This window comes from Schistocerca nitens, chromosome 5 (genome assembly GCF_023898315.1).
Source record: "Schistocerca nitens isolate TAMUIC-IGC-003100 chromosome 5, iqSchNite1.1, whole genome shotgun sequence".
Taxonomy (NCBI): domain Eukaryota; kingdom Metazoa; phylum Arthropoda; class Insecta; order Orthoptera; family Acrididae; genus Schistocerca; species Schistocerca nitens.
Window position 1 is genome coordinate 396,306,554 of NC_064618.1, and position 19,792 is coordinate 396,326,345.

General features: G+C 39.3%; 2 protein-coding genes across 5 annotated transcripts in view; one reads left to right on the top strand and one right to left on the bottom strand.

The window, feature by feature from the left end:
- The window catches only part of LOC126260262 (trophoblast glycoprotein-like), a 72,973-nt gene extending 69,100 nt beyond the window's left edge, over nucleotides 1-3,873 (top strand). The window contains exon 4 of the mRNA XM_049957591.1: nucleotides 1,742-3,873. Coding sequence (XP_049813548.1) covers nucleotides 1,742-2,092 — 351 coding nt within the window. The 3' untranslated portion in view covers nucleotides 2,093-3,873. The remainder of the gene's footprint in view (nucleotides 1-1,741) is intronic.
- An 11,997-nt stretch (nucleotides 3,874-15,870) lies between these two features.
- Nucleotides 15,871-19,792, bottom strand: part of LOC126259977 (probable tubulin polyglutamylase ttll-15) — a 67,796-nt gene continuing 63,874 nt past the window's right edge. For 3 of the 4 annotated variants that reach the window (XM_049957105.1, XM_049957104.1, XM_049957103.1), the window contains exons 9-10: nucleotides 18,177-18,396; nucleotides 15,871-16,154 (exon numbers count right to left, since the gene is read on the bottom strand). In XM_049957105.1, the coding sequence (XP_049813062.1) occupies nucleotides 16,041-16,154; nucleotides 18,177-18,396 (334 nt within the window). In that variant the 3' untranslated portion in view covers nucleotides 15,871-16,040. The remainder of the gene's footprint in view (nucleotides 16,155-18,176; nucleotides 18,397-19,792) is intronic. The other variant, XM_049957106.1, reaches the window with a different exon arrangement.

The following is a 19,792-nucleotide window of genomic DNA, read 5'->3' on the forward strand; positions in this document are numbered from 1 at the left end:
TTGCCAGTCTACATTTTATATCCTCTCTACATCGACCATCATCAGTTATTTTGCTCCCCAAATTGCAAAACTCCTTTACTACTTTAAGTGTCTCATTTCCTAATCTAATTCCCTCAGCATCACACGACTTAATTAGACTACATTCCATTATCCTCGTTTTGCTTTTGTTGATGTTCATCTTATACCCTCCTTTCAAGACACTATCCATTCCGTTCAACTGCTCTTCCAAGTCCTTTGCTGTCTCTGACAGAATTACAATGTCATCGGCAAACCTCAAAGTTTTTATTTCTTCTCCATGGATTTTAATACCTACTCCGAATTTTTCTTTTGTTTCCTTTACTGCTTGCTCAATATACAGATTGAATAACATCGGGGAGAGGTTACAACCCTGTCTCACTCCCTTCCCAACCACTGATTCCCTTTCATGTCCCTCGACTCTTATAACTGCCATCTGGTTTCTGTACAAATTGTAAATAGCCTTTCGCCCCTTTATTTTACTCCTGCCGCCTTCAGAATTTGAAAGAGAGTATTCCAGTCAACATTGTCAAAAGCTTTCTCTAAGTCTACAAATGCTAGAATCGTGGGTTTGCCTTTCCTTAATATTTCTTCTACGATAAGTCGTAGGGTCAGCATTGCCTCACGTGTTCCAACATTTCTATGGAATCCAAACTGATCTTCCCCGACGTCGGCTTCTCCAAGTTTTTCCATTCTTCTGTAAAGAATTCGCGTTAGTATTTTCCAGCTGTGACTTATTAAACTGATAGTTCGGTAATTTTCACATCTGTCAACACCTGCTTTCTTTGGGATTGGAATTATTGTATTCTTCTTGAAGTCTGAGGGAATTTCGCCTGTCTCATACATCTTGCTCACCAGATGGTAGAGTTTTGTTAGGACTGGCTCTCCCAAGGCTGTCAGTAGTTCTAATGGAATGTTGTCTACTCCCGGGGCCTTGTTTAGACTTAGGTCTTTCAGTGCTCTGTCAAACTCTTCACGCAGTATCATATCTCCCATTTCATCTTCATCTACATCCTCTTCCATTTCCATAATATAGTCCTCAAGAACATCGTCCTTGTATAGACCCTCTATATACTCCTTCCACCTTTCTGCTTTCCCGTCTTTGCTTAGAACTGGGTTTCCATCTGAGCTCTTGATATTCATGCAAGTGGTTCTCTGTTCTCCAAAGGTCTCTTTAATTTTCCTGTAGGCAGTATCTATCTTACCCCTCGTGAGATAAGCCTCTACATCCTTACATTTGTCCTCTAGCCATCCCTGCTTAGCCATTTTGCGCTTCCTGTCGATCTCATTTTTGAGACGTTTGTATTCCTTTTTGCCTGCTTCACTTGCTGCATTTTTGTATTTTCTCCTTTCATCAATTAAATTCAGTATCACTTCTGTTACCCAAAGATTTCTACTAGCCCTCGTCTTTTTACCTACTTGATCCTCTACTGCCTTCACTATTTCATTCCTCAAAGCTACCCATTCTTCTTTTACGGTGTTTCTTTCCGCCATTCCTGTCAATTGTTCCCTTATGCTCTCCCTGAAACTCTGTACAACCTCTGGTTCTTTCAGTTCATCAAGATCCCATCTCCTTAAAATCCCACCTTCTTGCAGTTTCTTCAGTTTTAATCTACAGTTCATAACCAATAGATTGTGGTCAGAGTCCACATCTGCCCCTGGAAATGTCTTACAATTTAAAACCTTATCACCGTACGATAAATAAACAAGCACCCTGTTCCGGTAGGTGCGCCACTGCAGCCTGACATCGGTGCCGGAGGCGGCGCTCGAGGTACTGTCGGACACGGCTCCGTCCGCCGAGCTGGACACGCGCGGGAACCCTTCGGCGGGGCCGCACTGCCGCCAGCTGCGGCAGCGCATGCGCTACAGCGCGGCGGCGCCCCGACTGCTGTGCGACGCCGCTCGCGCCAGCCGCCTGCGCCGGCCGCCGAGCCTTCTGGTCGTCCTCTGGTGCGTCGTCGCCATCGTCTCCGTCGTAACTGCCTTGGCCTGCCTCTGGCGCTGGCGCTACGGGAAAGGCGCGAGCACCGGCGTGCCCTACCGCCGCTTCTTCATCCGTGGCAGCGTGGACGCCTAATATTTACCGTAGTTCGTGTACAACTTAACAGCCTCCTCGGACTGTGAATGGATTTTATGTATCACTCGAAATACGAACAGAGTCGAGGAGACTGATTCGTCAGGAGGCAGAGTTTCCAAGTTGTTATAAAACTATTTTAGTATCCTCTGCTGTTCCCATTATCTATAGTGGGCTGCCAAATTAAAACCGAACACCAGTCACAATGGGACCATGGAATGGTTCCACTCAAAAGTAATCAGTACACGTGTTAAGACATTCCCACTGGGAGACAAGACGATCAGTTCCCGTTTTGTAGCATGCAGTTGGCCACCGACAGATAGACCACACCTGCTCTTACACTTCCTCATCTGAATGAAACGGGACACCACGGATGTCTTTCTTTAGGTCACCAATGATGTGAAAAACACACGTTGGAAGATCTGGGCTGTACAGAGACTGCTGCAGTGTTTCCCAACCAAATCACTGAATTGTAGCCTTTGGCTGATTGGCAATGTGTGGGTCGGAATTATCGTGCAACACGATGATGCTGTCTGACGGCATTCCTGGGCATTTTGACTTTATGGCAGGTCACAGTCTCTGTAATTGTCTTCATAGCGCTATGCCTCGATCGTGGTCCCACGGTCAAAGTACTCGATGAGCACAGGGCCCCTGCAGTTGTAGATCATTGTAACCTTACCAGGACTTGTGTGAACAGTTTTGGATTTATTTAGCAGGGGAAATGTGAAAAGTCTAGAGTGCTGGCTTTGCCATTTGCCCTCGGGCTCAAGATGATGGCACAAAGTAAAGTCATTACGACCTCCTTCCTCACCTCTCGGGGCCCTCGACTGCAGAACCACAATCAGTGCACAGCGCTATGAAAACACTTTGCAGTAACTGTGATGCACCATGAAGTCAAAACGCCTAGGAATGTCCTCAGACAGAATCGCCTGTTGCACGATAATGGTCGCACTTACACTGCCAATTGTATGAAGGCTACACTTCATTGATCTGGTTGCGAAACACTGCAGCAACATCTGTACAGCCCAGATGTGATTTTCACATTGTTGGCAACCTGAAGTAACACATGCATGGATGTCAGCTTCAATTAGATGAGAAAATGCAAGAGTCATCGTGGATCTGTCAGCTGCCAACCGCATTCTATGACACAGAAACTGATCATCTTGTCTCTCAGTGGGGTCAATGTCTTAATGTGCATGGTTCTTACTTTTGAGTGGTACCCTTCCATGGTCCCATTGTGGTGGGTGTTCGGTTCTTATTTGGTTGCCCCTCATAATCTGGCACTATCTAGAGTGCCACTGTAGCATACGAGGAATCACTCGCAATAATGGGCTTACTGACTAGAACAATTTTTAAAAAGACAATAATAATAATAATAATAATTACCTCATGTGGCTGAATGGGCAGGTGCATGTCTTTCAATTGGACACCATTTTGACAACTTGCGTATCCCTATCTACTCCAGCTATTCAGCTGGGTAAAGGGAACCTGTAGTGTAACACGCTGAATCCTAACTATGTTTCTTTCCTGGTGCCTACTCACAGCATTGCGAGGCGAATTCTAGATTGAAGGCAGGCTAAAAGTTTCTGTCATCTGGCCAGGATCCCATGACCTTCTGGTTTCCAGACATGTGTTTTACCATTTTTTAACTAATCTGTTATGAACTGAAATACAAGAATTACATGCTTTTACAGATGTTGATGCATAGCTTAACCATGATCAGTATAGCCTACAAATTATTTACACTAAACAAGAAATTAGTAATAATAATAATAATAATAATAATAATAATAATAATAACAATATGATGATGATGGTGATGATGATGATGACGACAATGACTATGAAAAAAAGGTCAACTAAAGCTGTGAATGTTTTGTATCCACAGACACATTTTTTTTTAAGTACATAAATTATTGTTAGTTCCTCTTTCCTTTATCCTATATTATATATTGTTTGCGCTGTTTTCAAATGTAATTTAGAGAAATTAAACAGTAGGATTGTAACAGTTGCTACAGGTTTAAAGCTTTTTCCTACAATAAGAATTTCACATGTATTACAAGGAAAATGAACAAGTGATATTTATCTTAATTATATGAATGATTTCTTCAGTTTTTTGTAGCTAAAAGTGATTAGTCCAGTTTTGTTAATAAAACAAATGAAATTAGATGTCAAAAGCAAAACATGTCATTTCCTTCTCTTACTTTTAAAAATAATAATGATAAAATTTAAAAAAACACAATGTTACACCAAACAACGATTTGTCTATGTTGCATTCCAATGTGTGATTTCAAAGTAGTTTGCATTTTAAGTCTGTTTCCTTTCTAACTTGAAATGGTTTTCCCAATTTTCCTGTTTCATTACATGATTATGTCAATAACGCATGCTCTTCATCATCATTTTGGTTTTTTAACCTGTCTTGAGGATCACATGCAAATAATTGCACTCTGTCACTCCATATCTGGTCCTAATTTTGCAGTGACAAATAGTCAATAAATTCCTATACATCAGTGCCTCTAAGTTTGGCGAGAAAAAATGCTAAGTGTCCAACAAGCCAGGAAAAATGCCCTGTGTTTACGCGTCAGGTGTAAATTTCCAATCTGACAGCAAATCTTGGTCAACATTTACCATATTTATGGCGGTTCTCACCCAATTCCTCCACCACTACGCCCCACTTTAAAAATATGCACATCAGTTATTGTGGAACCTAGAGTGTGCATAGCCTAATGCTTGTATGTCCTTTAATTTTGTGAACTGTTCAAGATATGGAAACGAGGTTTTTGGCATGTGATGCACTCTACAAAAAGAAAAAGAAATAAAGTGATGCACCATGAAGAAATTACCTGAAAAGGGAGGAAATTGGTAGATATGATGTACATCTACAGACATACAAATGATTAAAATGTCAGAAAAATTAGGTTATTTATTCAAGAGAAAGAACTTCACAAATTGAACAAGTCAATAATGTGTTATCTACCTCTGGCCCTTAAGCAAGAAGTTTGTTGGCTTACCGTTATTGGTTAGAGTATCTGGATGGCTTCTTGAGTGATATCATACCATATCTTGTCCAATTGGCACATCAGATAGTTAGAATCCTGAGCTGATTGAAGGGCCCTCCCCATAATGCTCCAAATGTTCTCAGTTGGGGACAGATCTAGAGTTCTTGTTAGTCAAGGTAGGGTTTGGCAAGCATGAAAACAATCAGTAGGAACACTCACCATGTACAGGTGGGGATTGTCTTGCTGGAATGTAAGCCCAGGATGGCTTGCCATGAAGAGCAACAAAATGGGAAGTAGATTATTGTTGACATACCACTGTGATTAAGGGTGCCGCAGGTGACAACTGAGGGTGTCTTGCTATGAAAGAAATGGCACCTCAGACCATCACTGATGGTTGTCAGACTGTATGGTGGATGCCAGTCAGATCAGCATCCCACCACTCTCCTGGGTGTCTCCAGACACATCTTTTACGCAGAATCTCATTGACTGCGGTAGAATTGTCTTCAGTGATGAGTCCAGCTTTGAACTGAACCCCAATGACTAGCAAAGAGCATAAACTGCCAAGTGAGGCTCTCATGTCAGACTCCATCTTTATATGCAGCACAAAGACAGGCTTAAGCTACTAACTATTAAACATGATTCCTCTTGGCCCTAATTTGTATGAAATAGATATAAGTCACTTATGATTGTTGTAACTGAAATGATAGGTAGCTTCTACACATCAGAAGGGGCTTAGGAAAACTATTCCAAATGTGTGATGTGCACCAAACATGTTTCAGTGAACAGATTTTGTGGAAACAAGTCAATAGCCAAAAGGCTTGAGACAACATTGCATGCTGACAAAAGAGCCGTACATGGCAGTGTTTACACCACAATAGCCAATTCTCACCAGCTTGTCTTTCTATCTTTCATTTTTTGGGTATTTTTGTGAAAATTTTCAGCACCAGTATTACTGTACTCATCTTTTCAAGAGTTTTCGAATGCCATTAAAAAAGTATATCAACCCATTTTAAAAAATACTGCTTCAATGTATCAGCTGACAACTGAGTTAAGTGGATTAAACATGTAACAAACTTATGTGCCCCTTTGTGTACTATAAAAATGCTGAAAATCTCGTTTAAATATTTTGAACAATTTACGAAATAAAACAGGTGCACTACTTGGGTGATTCGTCCTGTATAAACATACATACATCACGTATTGTAGCTCATTATCACAAACATGTGTTATGATGCTCAACAGTGGAGCTGTTGGTCCAAAACCTAGTCAGAGGGAAGGCAGTCCCATCGCCAGTGTTTGGATACAATGGTAGGAGAAGTGGTGGCATACAGTTCCGAACACCATACTTCAGCCAGTATCATAAGTTATGTATCAGACCTTTCCACAGCATCACATGGACTTGTAGCATGGATTTACTGCAGGATAAGAGTGGGTGAGTGATTCTCTGCTGGGTGTTGGTGATGGAGTGGGTGAAGGAGACAGCCAATCAGTTGATAGGACAATTTATTGATGGGCACAACCACACATGATTCAGCACATCTGAAACAGACAGGCTGCAGAAAACAAGAGGTGATTTGAGTTGTTTTTTATTTGGTCCTGTTGATTAGATATTGTATAAAGGGTGTACTAGTAATACAGAACAAGTCATGTGAAATAATAAAAAATTGTGTCAGCATTTTATCTATCATAAAAATACTTATTTTCTATAAACAATTAATTGTGGACAATATTGCAACCTGCATTTCAGTGGTATAAGTTCAAGTAAATGCTTAAAATAGCTGAATGAATGGAAGTAAACATTTTTATCCCAATGCCACAAATAAACAATGAAATTTACATTTTTTATTATGATTTAAATTAAAATACAAAAATTTTATCTTCATCACATAAGTGCATTCAAGTGAATACCTAATAGTGAAGAATAAATGGTAATACACATTTTAACTATGATATAAATATATTTACACTTTGTCACTACAATTTATATCAGAAGTACACAATTTTGTCTTCATGGCATAAGTAAAGATTTTCTTTCCTCTATTTCTACTCAAAAGGATACCTTATTACTCTAGGAATTCATTCATTTTGTAAGTTTGTTCTCTGAAGAATGTTTTTAGTTTCCTTTTGAATATCTGTATGTTATCAGTTTCCTTTTTTATACTGGTGGGAAGTTTGTTATATACTTTTATTACTGACCCTATGGACTTTTGTCAGAGTTGCAGACCTTTGGTGGAAATTTTTCCCCTGTATTATGTTACACTTGTGAACGCCACAGTTTTTGTGGAATAATTCATTGTTGCTGTCTACAAACATCATCAGTGAGTATATATACTGATTTTTAACAGTAAATATCCTGAGAATCTTAAAGAGACCTCTGCAGGATGTTCTGTTAGAGACCCCACATAACAACCTCACTGCTCATTTTTGTAGTTTGAAGAATCTTTCAACCCCTGTAGCATTTCCCCAAAAGATAATACCTTAGGAGAGTACAGAATGGAAATATGCAAAATTTGACAAAAGCATTATTTCTCTGTTAACAAAGTGAGAAATAGCTCTAAGGGCAAAACATGCTGTGCTACGTGTTTTGACCAGGTGATCAGTTTGCTCTGTCCATCTTAGCTGGTTGTCTATCTAGATGCCTAGGAATTTTGTATCTGTGGTTTCATAAAATTTTGGTTGTTGATCTCCATTTCGGGAACTTGGAGCTTTTTATTTACTGTCTGAAACTGTATAATGATAGTTTTTGAAAAATTTAGGGTTAGGCTATTTTCTGTGAATCATTTGTGCTCTTCGTTTGTGGCTGTTACAACTGTATCTAGCATTGCAGAGTTGGGACCATTGATCAAAATACTTGTATCATCTGCAAACATTGCCATTTTTGCTCAAGCATGCCGACACAGGTGTTTCCCGTGGATGGTAGTGATGGCCCAGCTACCACAGCCTGCTGATGGATGACAGATGGTGGCTGACGGCTGCAAGATGATGGTGTAGCAGTGGGGCAATGTTCCTGTGCTTGAGTAGCAATGACTGACATAGGCTGTGTGTCATCAGATGACCCAGCTGTGATGACTTTGTAATTGGTTGGTCCTGCCAGTTTAAATCCAATTTCCACATGCTGACAGTTGCTAAAGGCACTCTTCACTGAGGCCATGTCAAAACATCTGGTGGGGGGTCGATGGTTTGGGGCAGTGTAAAGGTCAGTCACTCATACAGGGCTATTACAAATGAATGAAGCGATTTCATAAATTCACTGTAGCTCCATTCATTGACATATGGTCACGACACACTACAGATACGTAGAAAAACTCATAAAGTTTTGTTCGGCTGAACCCGCACTTCAGGTTTCTGCCGCCAGAGCGCTCGAGAGCGCAGTGAGACGAAATGGCGACTGGAGCCAAGAAAGCGTATGTTGTGCTTGAAATGCACTCACATCAGTCAGTCATAACAGTGCAAGGACACTTCAGGACGAAGTTCAACAAAGATCCACCAACTGCTAACTCCATTCGGCGATGGTAGGCGCAGTTTAAAGCTTCTGGATGCCTCTGTAAGGGGAAATCAGCGGGTCGGCCTGCAGTGAGCGAAGAAATGGTTGAACACGTGCAGGCAAGTTTCACGCGTAGCCCGCGGAAGTCGACGAATAAAGCAAGCAGGGAGCTAAATGTACCACAGCTGACGGTTTGGAAAATCTTATGGAAAAGGCTAAAGCAGAAGCCTTACCGTTTACATTTGCTACAAGCCCTGACACCCGATGACAAAGTCAAATGCTTTGAATTTTCGGCGCGGTTGCAACAGCTCATGGAAGAGGATGCGTTCAGTGCGAAACTTGTTTTCAGTGATGAAGCAACATTTTTTCTTAATGGTGAAGTGAACAGACACAATGTGCGAATCTGGGCGGTAGAGAATCCTCACGCATTTGTGCAGCAAATTCGCAATTCACCAAAAGTTAACGTGTTTTGTGCAATCTCACGGTTTAAAGTTTACGGCCCCTTTTTCTTCTGCGAAAAAAACGTTACAGGACACGTTTATCTGGACATGCTGGAAAATTGGCTCATGCCACAACTGGAGACCGTCAGCGCCGACTTCATCTTTCAACAGGATGGTGCTCCACCGCACTTCCATCATGATGTTCGGCATTTCTTAAACAGGAGATTGGAAAACCGATGGATCGGTCGTGGTGGAGATCATGATCAGCAATTCATGTCATGGCCTCCACGCTCTCATGACTTAACCCCATGCGATTTCTTTCTGTGGTGTTATGTGAAAGATTCAGTGTTTAAACCTCCTCTACCAAGAAACGTGCCAGAACTGCGAGCTCACATCAACGATGCTTTCGAACTCATTGATGAGGACATGCTGCGCCGAGTGTGGGAGGAACTTGATTATCGGCTTGATGTCTGCCGAATCACTAAAGGGGCACATATCGAACATTTGTGAATGCCTAAAAAAACTTTTTGAGTTTTTGTGTGTGTGTGCAAAGCATTGTGAAAATATCTCAAATAATAAAGTTATTGTAGAGCTGTGAAATCACTTCAATCATTTGTAATAACCCTGTACAATGGTGATTCACGTGATGTCCCTCACATGGAAGTGTCCGTTGCAGAAGGCACATCTACTGATGCTTCTCAACTACTAGTCTATTGGCCTGTAACTTCAACCTGGTTTTGGTTGGTCGGCTACAGTCTTGGCTGTTGATGTTTGAACCATTACAGAGTGAGGGCATGTAACATTGTTGATGGTGATGTGTCAACTGCATGAAGACATAAAGTTCAGCAGTCTTGGTGCTATTCAGGAGATATGGGCTATGTAGTAACTTCAGATTTCACCCTTCCTTGACTTTTTGTACACAGCAACATAATGATTATACAGTACAAGAACACATCAGTCATCCACACAATACATATAGACACCTGACACTTCACAACAGACTGCAGGAAGGCAAGGGCAAACCATCTCAACTTTGATAATCTGACACAGGATCACAATAGTGGACGCCAACTTCTGCCCCCTGTGCTCTTTCAGGACTGGCCAAAATTGTTTTGAGACCCACAGACACATGATATATGTATATTGTCCTACTGCCACAATTACTTTTCAGGTAGTTTTGTAGAGTAAATAAGTCCCCCTCTCCTTCCTCCCCCCTGCATTGAATTCCTCAGCTTGCTATTTCTGCCACTCAGGAGTTATGTTTCAGCACATTTTATCTGCAAAACATTGAGAGATAAGTCATTTCTTTTGGTGCTGGTAGAGACAACAGTCATTGGATACAATGAGAAAGCTTTTCCAAAACTTCCCTTCTAAAATTCCAAAATGTCTTGACAAGCAGGCAGCTGTGTGTGGCCGTGAGTCAAAACAATTTTAGATCTCAATTTTCCTGTTTCGAATGAACATGTAAGTTTTGAAAGTGCTAGAAAGTACATTTTCAAGTATTACTTGTGTTTCTAAATCAACAAAATCCACCAACAATACAAGTCTTTGCTCCCTCAAATTTCTGTGCAGATTGTGCTCAAATTCTTTTAGTGAATGTTAATGACCACAATGTGGTTTGGATTCCACACTGAACTAAAAAATGTTGAAGTTCCGTTGCAAATAATGACATGATTAAAAAAACTGTTCTCTCTCTGATATGCACACATGTAGAAGCTGACTTTCTGTGTGAGCACTACCTGTGATTCCTAAAGAAATTCCATACCTGACTGACTGCCTCTCAAGAGACTGTTTTCCAAAACAAATTCGTCACACCTGCTTCTCCTCAATGTGCACATTTGCAGGACCATCTCTAAATGCACAACATGATTACCTTACCTTTCCTCCACCATTTTAAACCATTTTATTTTGAGAAATTAAGTGAGCAGTTCTAAATAACACATTGAAGTTGATTATTTTTGCACTCATTTTAATGGCACAAAGAGAAAGCAACTACAGAATTAGTTTCAGATACCTGCACATAGATCACCCATTATTATTGACACAAAGAGAAAGAAACTACAGAATGAGTTTCAGATACCTGCACTCAGATATTTTTGAGCAAGATACTGCACATGAGACAATTAAACATGGCAGATGTTACACCTCCTAGACAACTGATCTTTATTTCTGAACTGCAACAGATAATGATGTAATGAACAAATTAATATCAAATGTGCATAATCTTTTGTGTTATCTATACACAGAAATTATGAAGCAGACCAAAGACATTTTATTTTGTAGGCATATCACATGTCATTGTGCAATGTGGTGATTATGGCTGCAGATACATTTCACCTTTTACTCAGGAGATACTGGAGTGGGACAGAAGTGGTTCTGTTTTTCACCCCCCACATGTTCTGTTATCCAGCTGATATGTGTGGGAACTTTCACATTACATATAACTTGCGGTCACCATTCTTGACGGTATCCGATGTAGTGAACCTGCTATGCAGTGTCACTAGACAGTATGTGTGACTACTACACCTTATGCATTGGATGGGTGCTGAAAGAGAATTCTCGTCTGTTCAAGCTACTAAAATGACATAGTCACTTTTGCAATAACTCTTCTGTGGCATAAATGCAATCTTTCCAATAGACAACTGCAGTTGCAGCTGTGGGCGAACATATCTCTCTTAACCTGTAGCTTGAAATAAATCACAACATGTATTCTTGTACTGATATGATATTACAGAATGACAGTTTTTTTATGTTTTCTTCAGTTGTTCTGGTGTTGACATTATAGCCCCCATCCATTGCTCCTTGACTTCCAATGCACTGCCAAGTTGCGAAGCCCAAGCACTAGAGGTTCTCCACAGCGGGTGGAGACAATTAAATGCTGTTGCACCTTGTCAGTGTTCCGACCTGGCAATTTTTACACCAAATCTGCACATATTGCAAACCAGAGCATGCACAGTGGGTTGTTTTACATTTAACAACTACCTAAACAATGTTTCCAGCTTGCACAAACATCTTTCGTTAGAAGTGGAACATGTTTTCCATAGAAGCAACAGGTTACACCACAATATCCAGACAACAGTTCATACCTACTCATGTACAGTGCAGGATGTCAAAGGGGGACTGATGAAGAAATTTAATAGTTGATCAGTCTTGCCCTTACCTTGCAGACAATTGTCGGTAAAAACTCCTAACACAAAAAAAATTCATAGAAACAGGGTGACCTTGATAGTTGACCCTCTTTTCAGTCCAATGCTGTGGAAATTTTTGGTTTGAGGATTTGTTTGGACATAATGGGTAAAATGGAATGGTACTGGTCTCAGTTTAATATTGCAAAGATGACATAAACTTCACAGTATGCAGTCACACTATATGAACACTATATGAACACATGGTGTCCATTCTTTTGGACATATCCAAAAGAATAGAAACCAAGAATTCATATAATTGATTCACCTCAGTAGGCAATGAATCCACCACCTTCAGTGCGGTGCACAATTACATTCCAGCTCCTGTGGGAATCTCAAAATAGCAGGCTCGAAGGACATGGGCAGGGACTGCTGATAGATGGCGCTAGGTGGGAATGTAGGTCAGCTGGGAAGCATGCCGAGATAGTCTGCAAGATTGCGATAAACACTGTGTCAGGATAGTGCAATGCTTAAAGCAACTGCTTAGTCAGCAGGAGAGCACAGATTCAAATCCTGGTCCGGCATACATTTTCACTCATCACTGCAGATTCTGCATAATGCCCTGATGCAGCTGACATGGCGCAGCTGACATTCATAGTTCCTTTCCTTTCCTTCTTCTCCCTTCGACCCTTTATTTAATATAATATTTGTCAGGTTGAAATAATTTTAAAAGGCTACAAACCTGTACATATCATTTCCTTTGAGGCAAAAAAGCTACGTGTGGTATAGAATCTGCAAATGACTATAGGTGTATCATCAACATCTGCATCCAAACTCTGCATAGCACTGTGAAGTACACAGCAGAGGGTACAACCCATTGTACCGCACATTACAGTTTCTTTCCATTATATTTGTGTATGGAGCTTGGGAAGAATGACTGCTTATATGCCTGTGCATATGCTATAATTAATCAAATCCTCTCTTTGCCTTCCCTACAAAAGCTTTATGTTAGGGGCTGTAGTATCTGAGCTTTGTGTTGACTGACTGGGAGGAAGTCAGAAGTATTAATTTAGTACTTCCTTTCATCTACCTGTGCCTACCTTGTTGTTCTGGGACTTTAAATCATTGACTCCATATTAATCGGTCTAGTGGGCCCTAAGAGCAAGTGCTCACATTCAGCTTCTCACAACTATATTCTGTTCCCATATCTCATAAGTGGGAACAGCTACATAGCAGTAGACAAGATGGATAATTCTCTCATGTAACAAGTGCTGTACATTCATTCATATGCAAAAATAAGGGAACATTCAAATCGGCTCTCAAACATTAGCTCTTTTTCTAGAAGCAGTACACATATTCACACACACAATGACACATAACAAAATATTTGTAACTGTGTGTGTGTGTGTGTGTGTGTGTGTGTGTGAGAGAGAGAGAGAGAGAGAGAGAGAGAGAGAGAGAGAGAGAGAGAGAAAGGGTGTACTTTTGCTCGAAAAAGAGCTAGTGCTCAAAAGCTAGAGTGAATGCTGTTTTCTGTTATGTAGTTCTGTGCTCCACACATGGATTCACTTTCCTTTATTTTACATGTTACTTCATCCAGCAATTTCCATTATTGTTATACATTCAGTCAGTTACTGAAAAACCTCTATCGATTAATTGCATCAAATACACTTGTCTTTGCATAATTCAAAGCCCATATGTTGTCTTGATGCCTAGTGACTGGTTAGTGAAAATATATGTATCATCCTATTCCTCTCCAAGATTTATTCTTTTCTTCTAAATACTACAATATCTCACTAGGGCAATTACTCTAAATCATGCCCCTCATTTTTACAAATTATTTTAACAGCTTAGGATTTACAATAATTCTGTCCCTTAACTTTTCTAGTTCTCTTGCATTATATAGCTGAACCTCATACTATAAAAGGCTCTGAGATGCTTTACATAATGGCTACACTGTTGTGTCGCAAAATGAGCACCCAATGCTGGTCAAAGGGCAACATTTATCATCCCCAAAATAATATAACACATTATTTTTATATAGTTTTGTAGGATCCTTGTGCTCTGTGCAATTGAGCCACAGTTCCCTCGCCATAGAGATGAGAGATCTGCTCCTGAATTGATTCAAAGAGCCATATCCTTCCAAGATGTGAATGATATGTGATTCGGAAAAAAATGGTGTGCTAACGCATCTGATCCGAAATGTCTCTCTGGTAACAGTAATGAGTAAAATGAAGATTCTGCAGCAATGTGTTGCAAGGGCACCTCACGCCATATGCTTAATTGAATGAATGCTGAACTGATTCAAAGAGCCACATCCTTCTAAGATGTGAATGATACACGATTTGGGGGAAAAAGGCGTGGTAATGCATCTAATCTTAAATGTCTCTCTGGGAACAGTAATGAGTGAAATGAAGATTCTGAGGCAAGGTGTTGCAACAGCACCTCACGTCACATGGTTAAGAAAACTTTTCTTAAGCTAAAAAAAAAAAGAAAAAGAAAGAAAGAAAGAAAGTCCCAGAGACCATGTGCACCTATGGAGTTTCATACCTTACTGATGCGTTCAGCTTTTCTTAGCCATGAAAAAAATAATAAGTGAAGAAAGATTAAGTCTTCAGATTGCTGTTTTAACACAGAAATCATTTTACAGCAACATATTTCCCATCTTGATTTGAAAAGAAAATATCAAATTTTAGAAGCTCAATAAACATTTACATACTTTCGAGTGAGTTATTACTTCTTAGCTTTTGATGTGGCATCACACTTGGAATGTGTTTTTAGCAATCATGTCAGTTGCATGAGCTGCTGTCTTCAGCCACTGCACTCATTGTGGATCACAAAGTGACCCAGGACCCACACCCTGCCCCATGGCTGGCGTAGACCTGATCACAAAGTGTCTCAGCAATCACTCTCCTCCCAATGACTCACCGCTCCCCACCACTCTCATGGATCACATCACAAGCTAGCTCAGCACTACTCACCACTCTCACCGATCAGATCACAAAGCGAATCAGGAATGACTCTCCACCCCATGGCTCACATGGAGCAGATCGAATAGTGTATTAAGGAGTCAATTCGCTCTCTGTGCTCTTGGCACACTGACTGATTCAGCTTGCAGTTTGCTTTCTTGACATCTCTCCATCAGAAGTTTGGCCATACCAGATATTGTTATTTATAATAATAATAATAATAATAATAATAATAATGGTATGTATATTACATAATAATTTTATGTGTCATAGCACATGAATACAGTTGGTCCCAGGAGGAATGGCCAATAGTCAGAGGTATGACAGAAATTATGATTTGAAGCAAAAATCTATTTCTGCACTCACAATGTTGGTAGGGTGGAGAGAACTCTAAAATGAATTACCATGTTTGGACTTCAGCAAGCAATGCCACACAAAATTTTATTTGCAATGTATGGTTTCAACTGTTCAACAAAAGACACTATATATTCCTAAATATGCAGACACCCAGTGCAGGCAGCTTACATTAATGTTTACTTAAGAAATGCTACTTTCATACACTATAATCTAAGAATAGTAGACAATAATTTAAAGGGTATGTGTAATGTAGTAACAGATGTTTGCTTTGAGGCAAGATAATGGTCTATGTGTTTTACAAACTGATTATTGCGCATCACTTACCCTTCTTATTTGCCCTGGATTTTATAGCTTTGTACAGTTGTTTTTTGCAATATAATCTACCACAAACAGATGAAATACAACAGTTCAAAATAAATGTATTCACTTTCATTTTATGGGAGGAATTTTATTACATGCTACCACTTCTAATACCCAGCCTAAATGTAAGATATCTACAAAAATGCCTTTTTTTAAGTTGTTCATGACCACACCTCCCTGAGATCAAAGGGTTTTGGTACACAATTAAGAGTGTGTATTAAAGGCACCAAGACTTATTCTGTAAACATTTCCCTTGAAACCAACGCACCATTAATTGATTTTCTGGTGTTAAATCTTCCAGATATTTTCCTGTGCTGACAGCTGCCTGGTCCTGAAGTAGAAGAAGACGTATTACATTAATGACCATGTATAGTTTTGTATCTTAATACATATAAAAAGCTACTTTTACTGAAGGTGTACAGACATTCATGCAGTCTGAAAAGTAAATGTATTTAACATATAATAACACAAAATTAAAACAATATAACAAATAAATACAAAAAATTATTACAACTATATGCATCAGAAAACACAAAAAACTTGTTTTATAAACCCAATGTAAAATGCAAAAATTGAAGAGAGGGAAAATATTTAATGATGAAATGTGGAGGCTGCATAGGCACACATGACAATCGAATAACTATTGTCCTTGGAACTTTTGATTTTTTCTTCCTTTATTGGGGCAAGGAGAGGTTAGAGAAATATTGGGAAACATGAGGAACAAACACATCTTATAACTGGTAAGGAAACAGAGGTGACAAAGTGTGTAAGAGGAAAAAACCTGGGAACCTGGACACCAGAATTAGAGATGGTTGCGAGCACGGGTGAATAATGACAAGAACAGCAGATGGTGAAAGCATAAAATGAAGTAAAGGCAATTGAAGATAAGAATTAATAGATAATTTAGGACAGGCACATTGTAGGAATGGAAGATGTGATAGAGGGTGTAAGTTCCCTCTTTTGTAGTTCAAAATGGCTGGTACAGGAAGAAAGGATCCATATGGTAAAGGAATGGAGTTTGCAATTAGCCGCAGCTTGGTGATGGGCACTGTCATGGGTAGGCAATTTGTTAGTCATCATACTCACATAGAATGCTGCACAATAACTGCAACAAAGCTAACAGATGATGTTTCTGATTCCACACTTGACCCTACCTTTGATAGAGCTGTAGTTGGAGGAGGCATATGACACAGGTCTGGCATCTGTGTCAACAACAGAGTAGTATCCTGTGGAATGTGGAGTGTTGTAGAAGTGAAGTAGGATGTTGTTTACAGGCTTTATATGATATATGACAACAACATGTAATTGAAGCCTTGGAATTTCAAGGTCTGGGATGGTTTTGAATGGTTGATAAATGGAGGAATGTCTTTTGTTTTGACACGATTATGGGAAGAATAGTGAAGTTTGATATGTACAAAGTTTTTATGGAGCCAATGAGTGGGTGAAGAAACTATAAAGGTAGATCATAACGCTCACTGTAGACAAATGAAGTAAATCTGGGAGTATGTAGTGATGTTCTACAGGAAGGGACAGAAACTGTCCAACCATGGGTCCAGATCAATAGGACAAGGGGTTTAATGTGCAATATGAATAGCAAGTGGAAGGTTGGGGAAGGAGGGATCAAAGCAGTTCCACAGGTTTTTTGTGAATTTTTCCTTCAAATTAAAAGTAATTGAGTTACAATATGATTGGCCAAGCATGTTAGAAAAGAGATGGATACAATATGATTGGCCAAGCATGTTAGAAAAGAGATGGACTGTCACCAGTGTACCAGGAAAAGTTGTCCCCCATAGCAGCAAGGCTGTGTGCATAGATAGCAGTGGGAGGTGGAGGGGGGGGGGGGTAATGTGAGAACAGTAAAAGTGGTGTGGGATATGATTACCGTCTTGCATACAAGAAGGTAAAATGAGAACAATGGCTGGAATATTAGTGAATAAAGTTAGCAAAGACCCTGTTTAAGAGGGCTTCACAACATCCACAATGAGACAACCAGTAGAGAGACCCAATGATTTATGTGCATATCAGTTTTGGAGCAAGTAAAACGTACGTGGATAGCTAGACTGATGGTGAGGCTGCATTCAGATTGTGGGTTTCGGGATTGGTATGATGTATCAGACATTATGTTACACTTGTGTGTGGAGATCACTGTTGTGAGATATGCAAGAGAAGTTTATATATATCATTTCCAGCATAATATTTCAGTTATGTACTATTAACATTTGATTTTCGAATAACTGGTTGGTTACTAAATTACAGAAATCCACAGAGACGGATACAATTGAAAGCTCAGAAAATGTTGCTTTGAGGCACACACAGTAGCAAAATTGGTAATTAAATAAATTAATATATTTACCATAGATGGAGGAAACAGTCGGCGACAGTCTCTCCTGAAAACATGTTCTTTGTAAGCGCTCCGTAATACGTTAAGTGTCCAACCCGTCAGGCAAGGTCTGCATAAAAGACATTCATGGGAATCACAGCTGCTACATTTCTTGCAGATTTCAGGAAAAACAACAATATTTTTTAGAGATGCTTGCATCTCTTCAGTTGCAGCTTCCTCATCACTATTTTTTCTGTAATTGTAAGACATATATTAACTCAGTAAAACTACTACAGTGTTGGTAACTATCCTTCCTTTTGTCCATTTTTCACCATGAGTGGACGAAAATGTTAGCAATATAATAACACTTGCACAAAGAAAATAACATTTACAAGAATAACAGAAAGAACAACTTAACATTAAAGTTAATATTTCAACTATTGCCTCAATTGAGAAGCACATAAGAAGAACAGACTCCTAAGAATATATTAAAATTTGTAACAAAGAAAGGACCAGATACGTACAATTTGAACGAATTCTTGTTCAGCTGAAGCCAGAATTTAGGAATAACATCTAAACTAAATTTTTTTGTCAGAATTGCTGGAAAAGGGGATGAATATTTCTTAGTATAATTACTCTGCCATAGTTGTAAGGATAATGTATCTGTCCTTTTCTTTCATAAAAAATGTTAATAATTAATCAACATAGATAGGGCAGAAATGCTTCTACTACACTAAATTTTACAAAAATCCATTTTGAATTATAATTTACTCATCCCAGCCCTGGAAAACAACTCTATTGACATTAATGACACATGTTTACTTTATAAAACCACGGCTTAAACTGCACCATAATATTTATTACTAGGTAAATCAAAAGAAAGTTTTTTTTCTATAGGTTAAAATTTCTAAACACAAAGCAAGCTGAGTTACTTTCTTGATCAGCCTATCAATAAACTTAAGCCATTTCATTTAGTGTTCCTATATTAATTGATTTTTATAGTTGGTGTTTCAGGAGGAATGGTCAATATTTTAGGACACTATAGTATAAACTAATTCAAATAAAAGATTCCATATTATATGTCTCCAGTTTTTATTGGTACGGCTGTTACAATGTAAAACAATCAAATAATTACAGAAGGTTTTAAGGAAAGGCAAATGATTAAGTTCGCAGTTTATTTTCATAAATTCCACCTCCAATGTCAGTGCAGTATCAAATTCTCATCAAGACACTATGTGCACCCCTCCTGAGGCTGTCTTCTCCCCAATTCTATTCAATACCTCCTCATTAGTTACGTGATCTACCCATCTAATATTCAGCATTCTTCTGCAGCACCACATTTCGAAAGCTTCTATTCTCTTCTTGTCCAAACTATTTATCGTCCATTTTTCACTTCCATACATGGCTACACTCCATACAAATACTTTCAGAAACGACTTCCTGACACTTAAATCTATTCTCGATGTTAACAAATTTCTCTTCTTCAGAAACACTTTCCTTGCCATTGCCAGTCTACATTTTATATCCTCTTTACTTCGACCATCATCAGTTATTTTGCTCCCCAAATAGCAAAACTCCTTTACTACTTTAAGTGTCTCATTTCCTAATCTAATTCCCTCAGCATCACCTGACTTAATTCGACTACATTC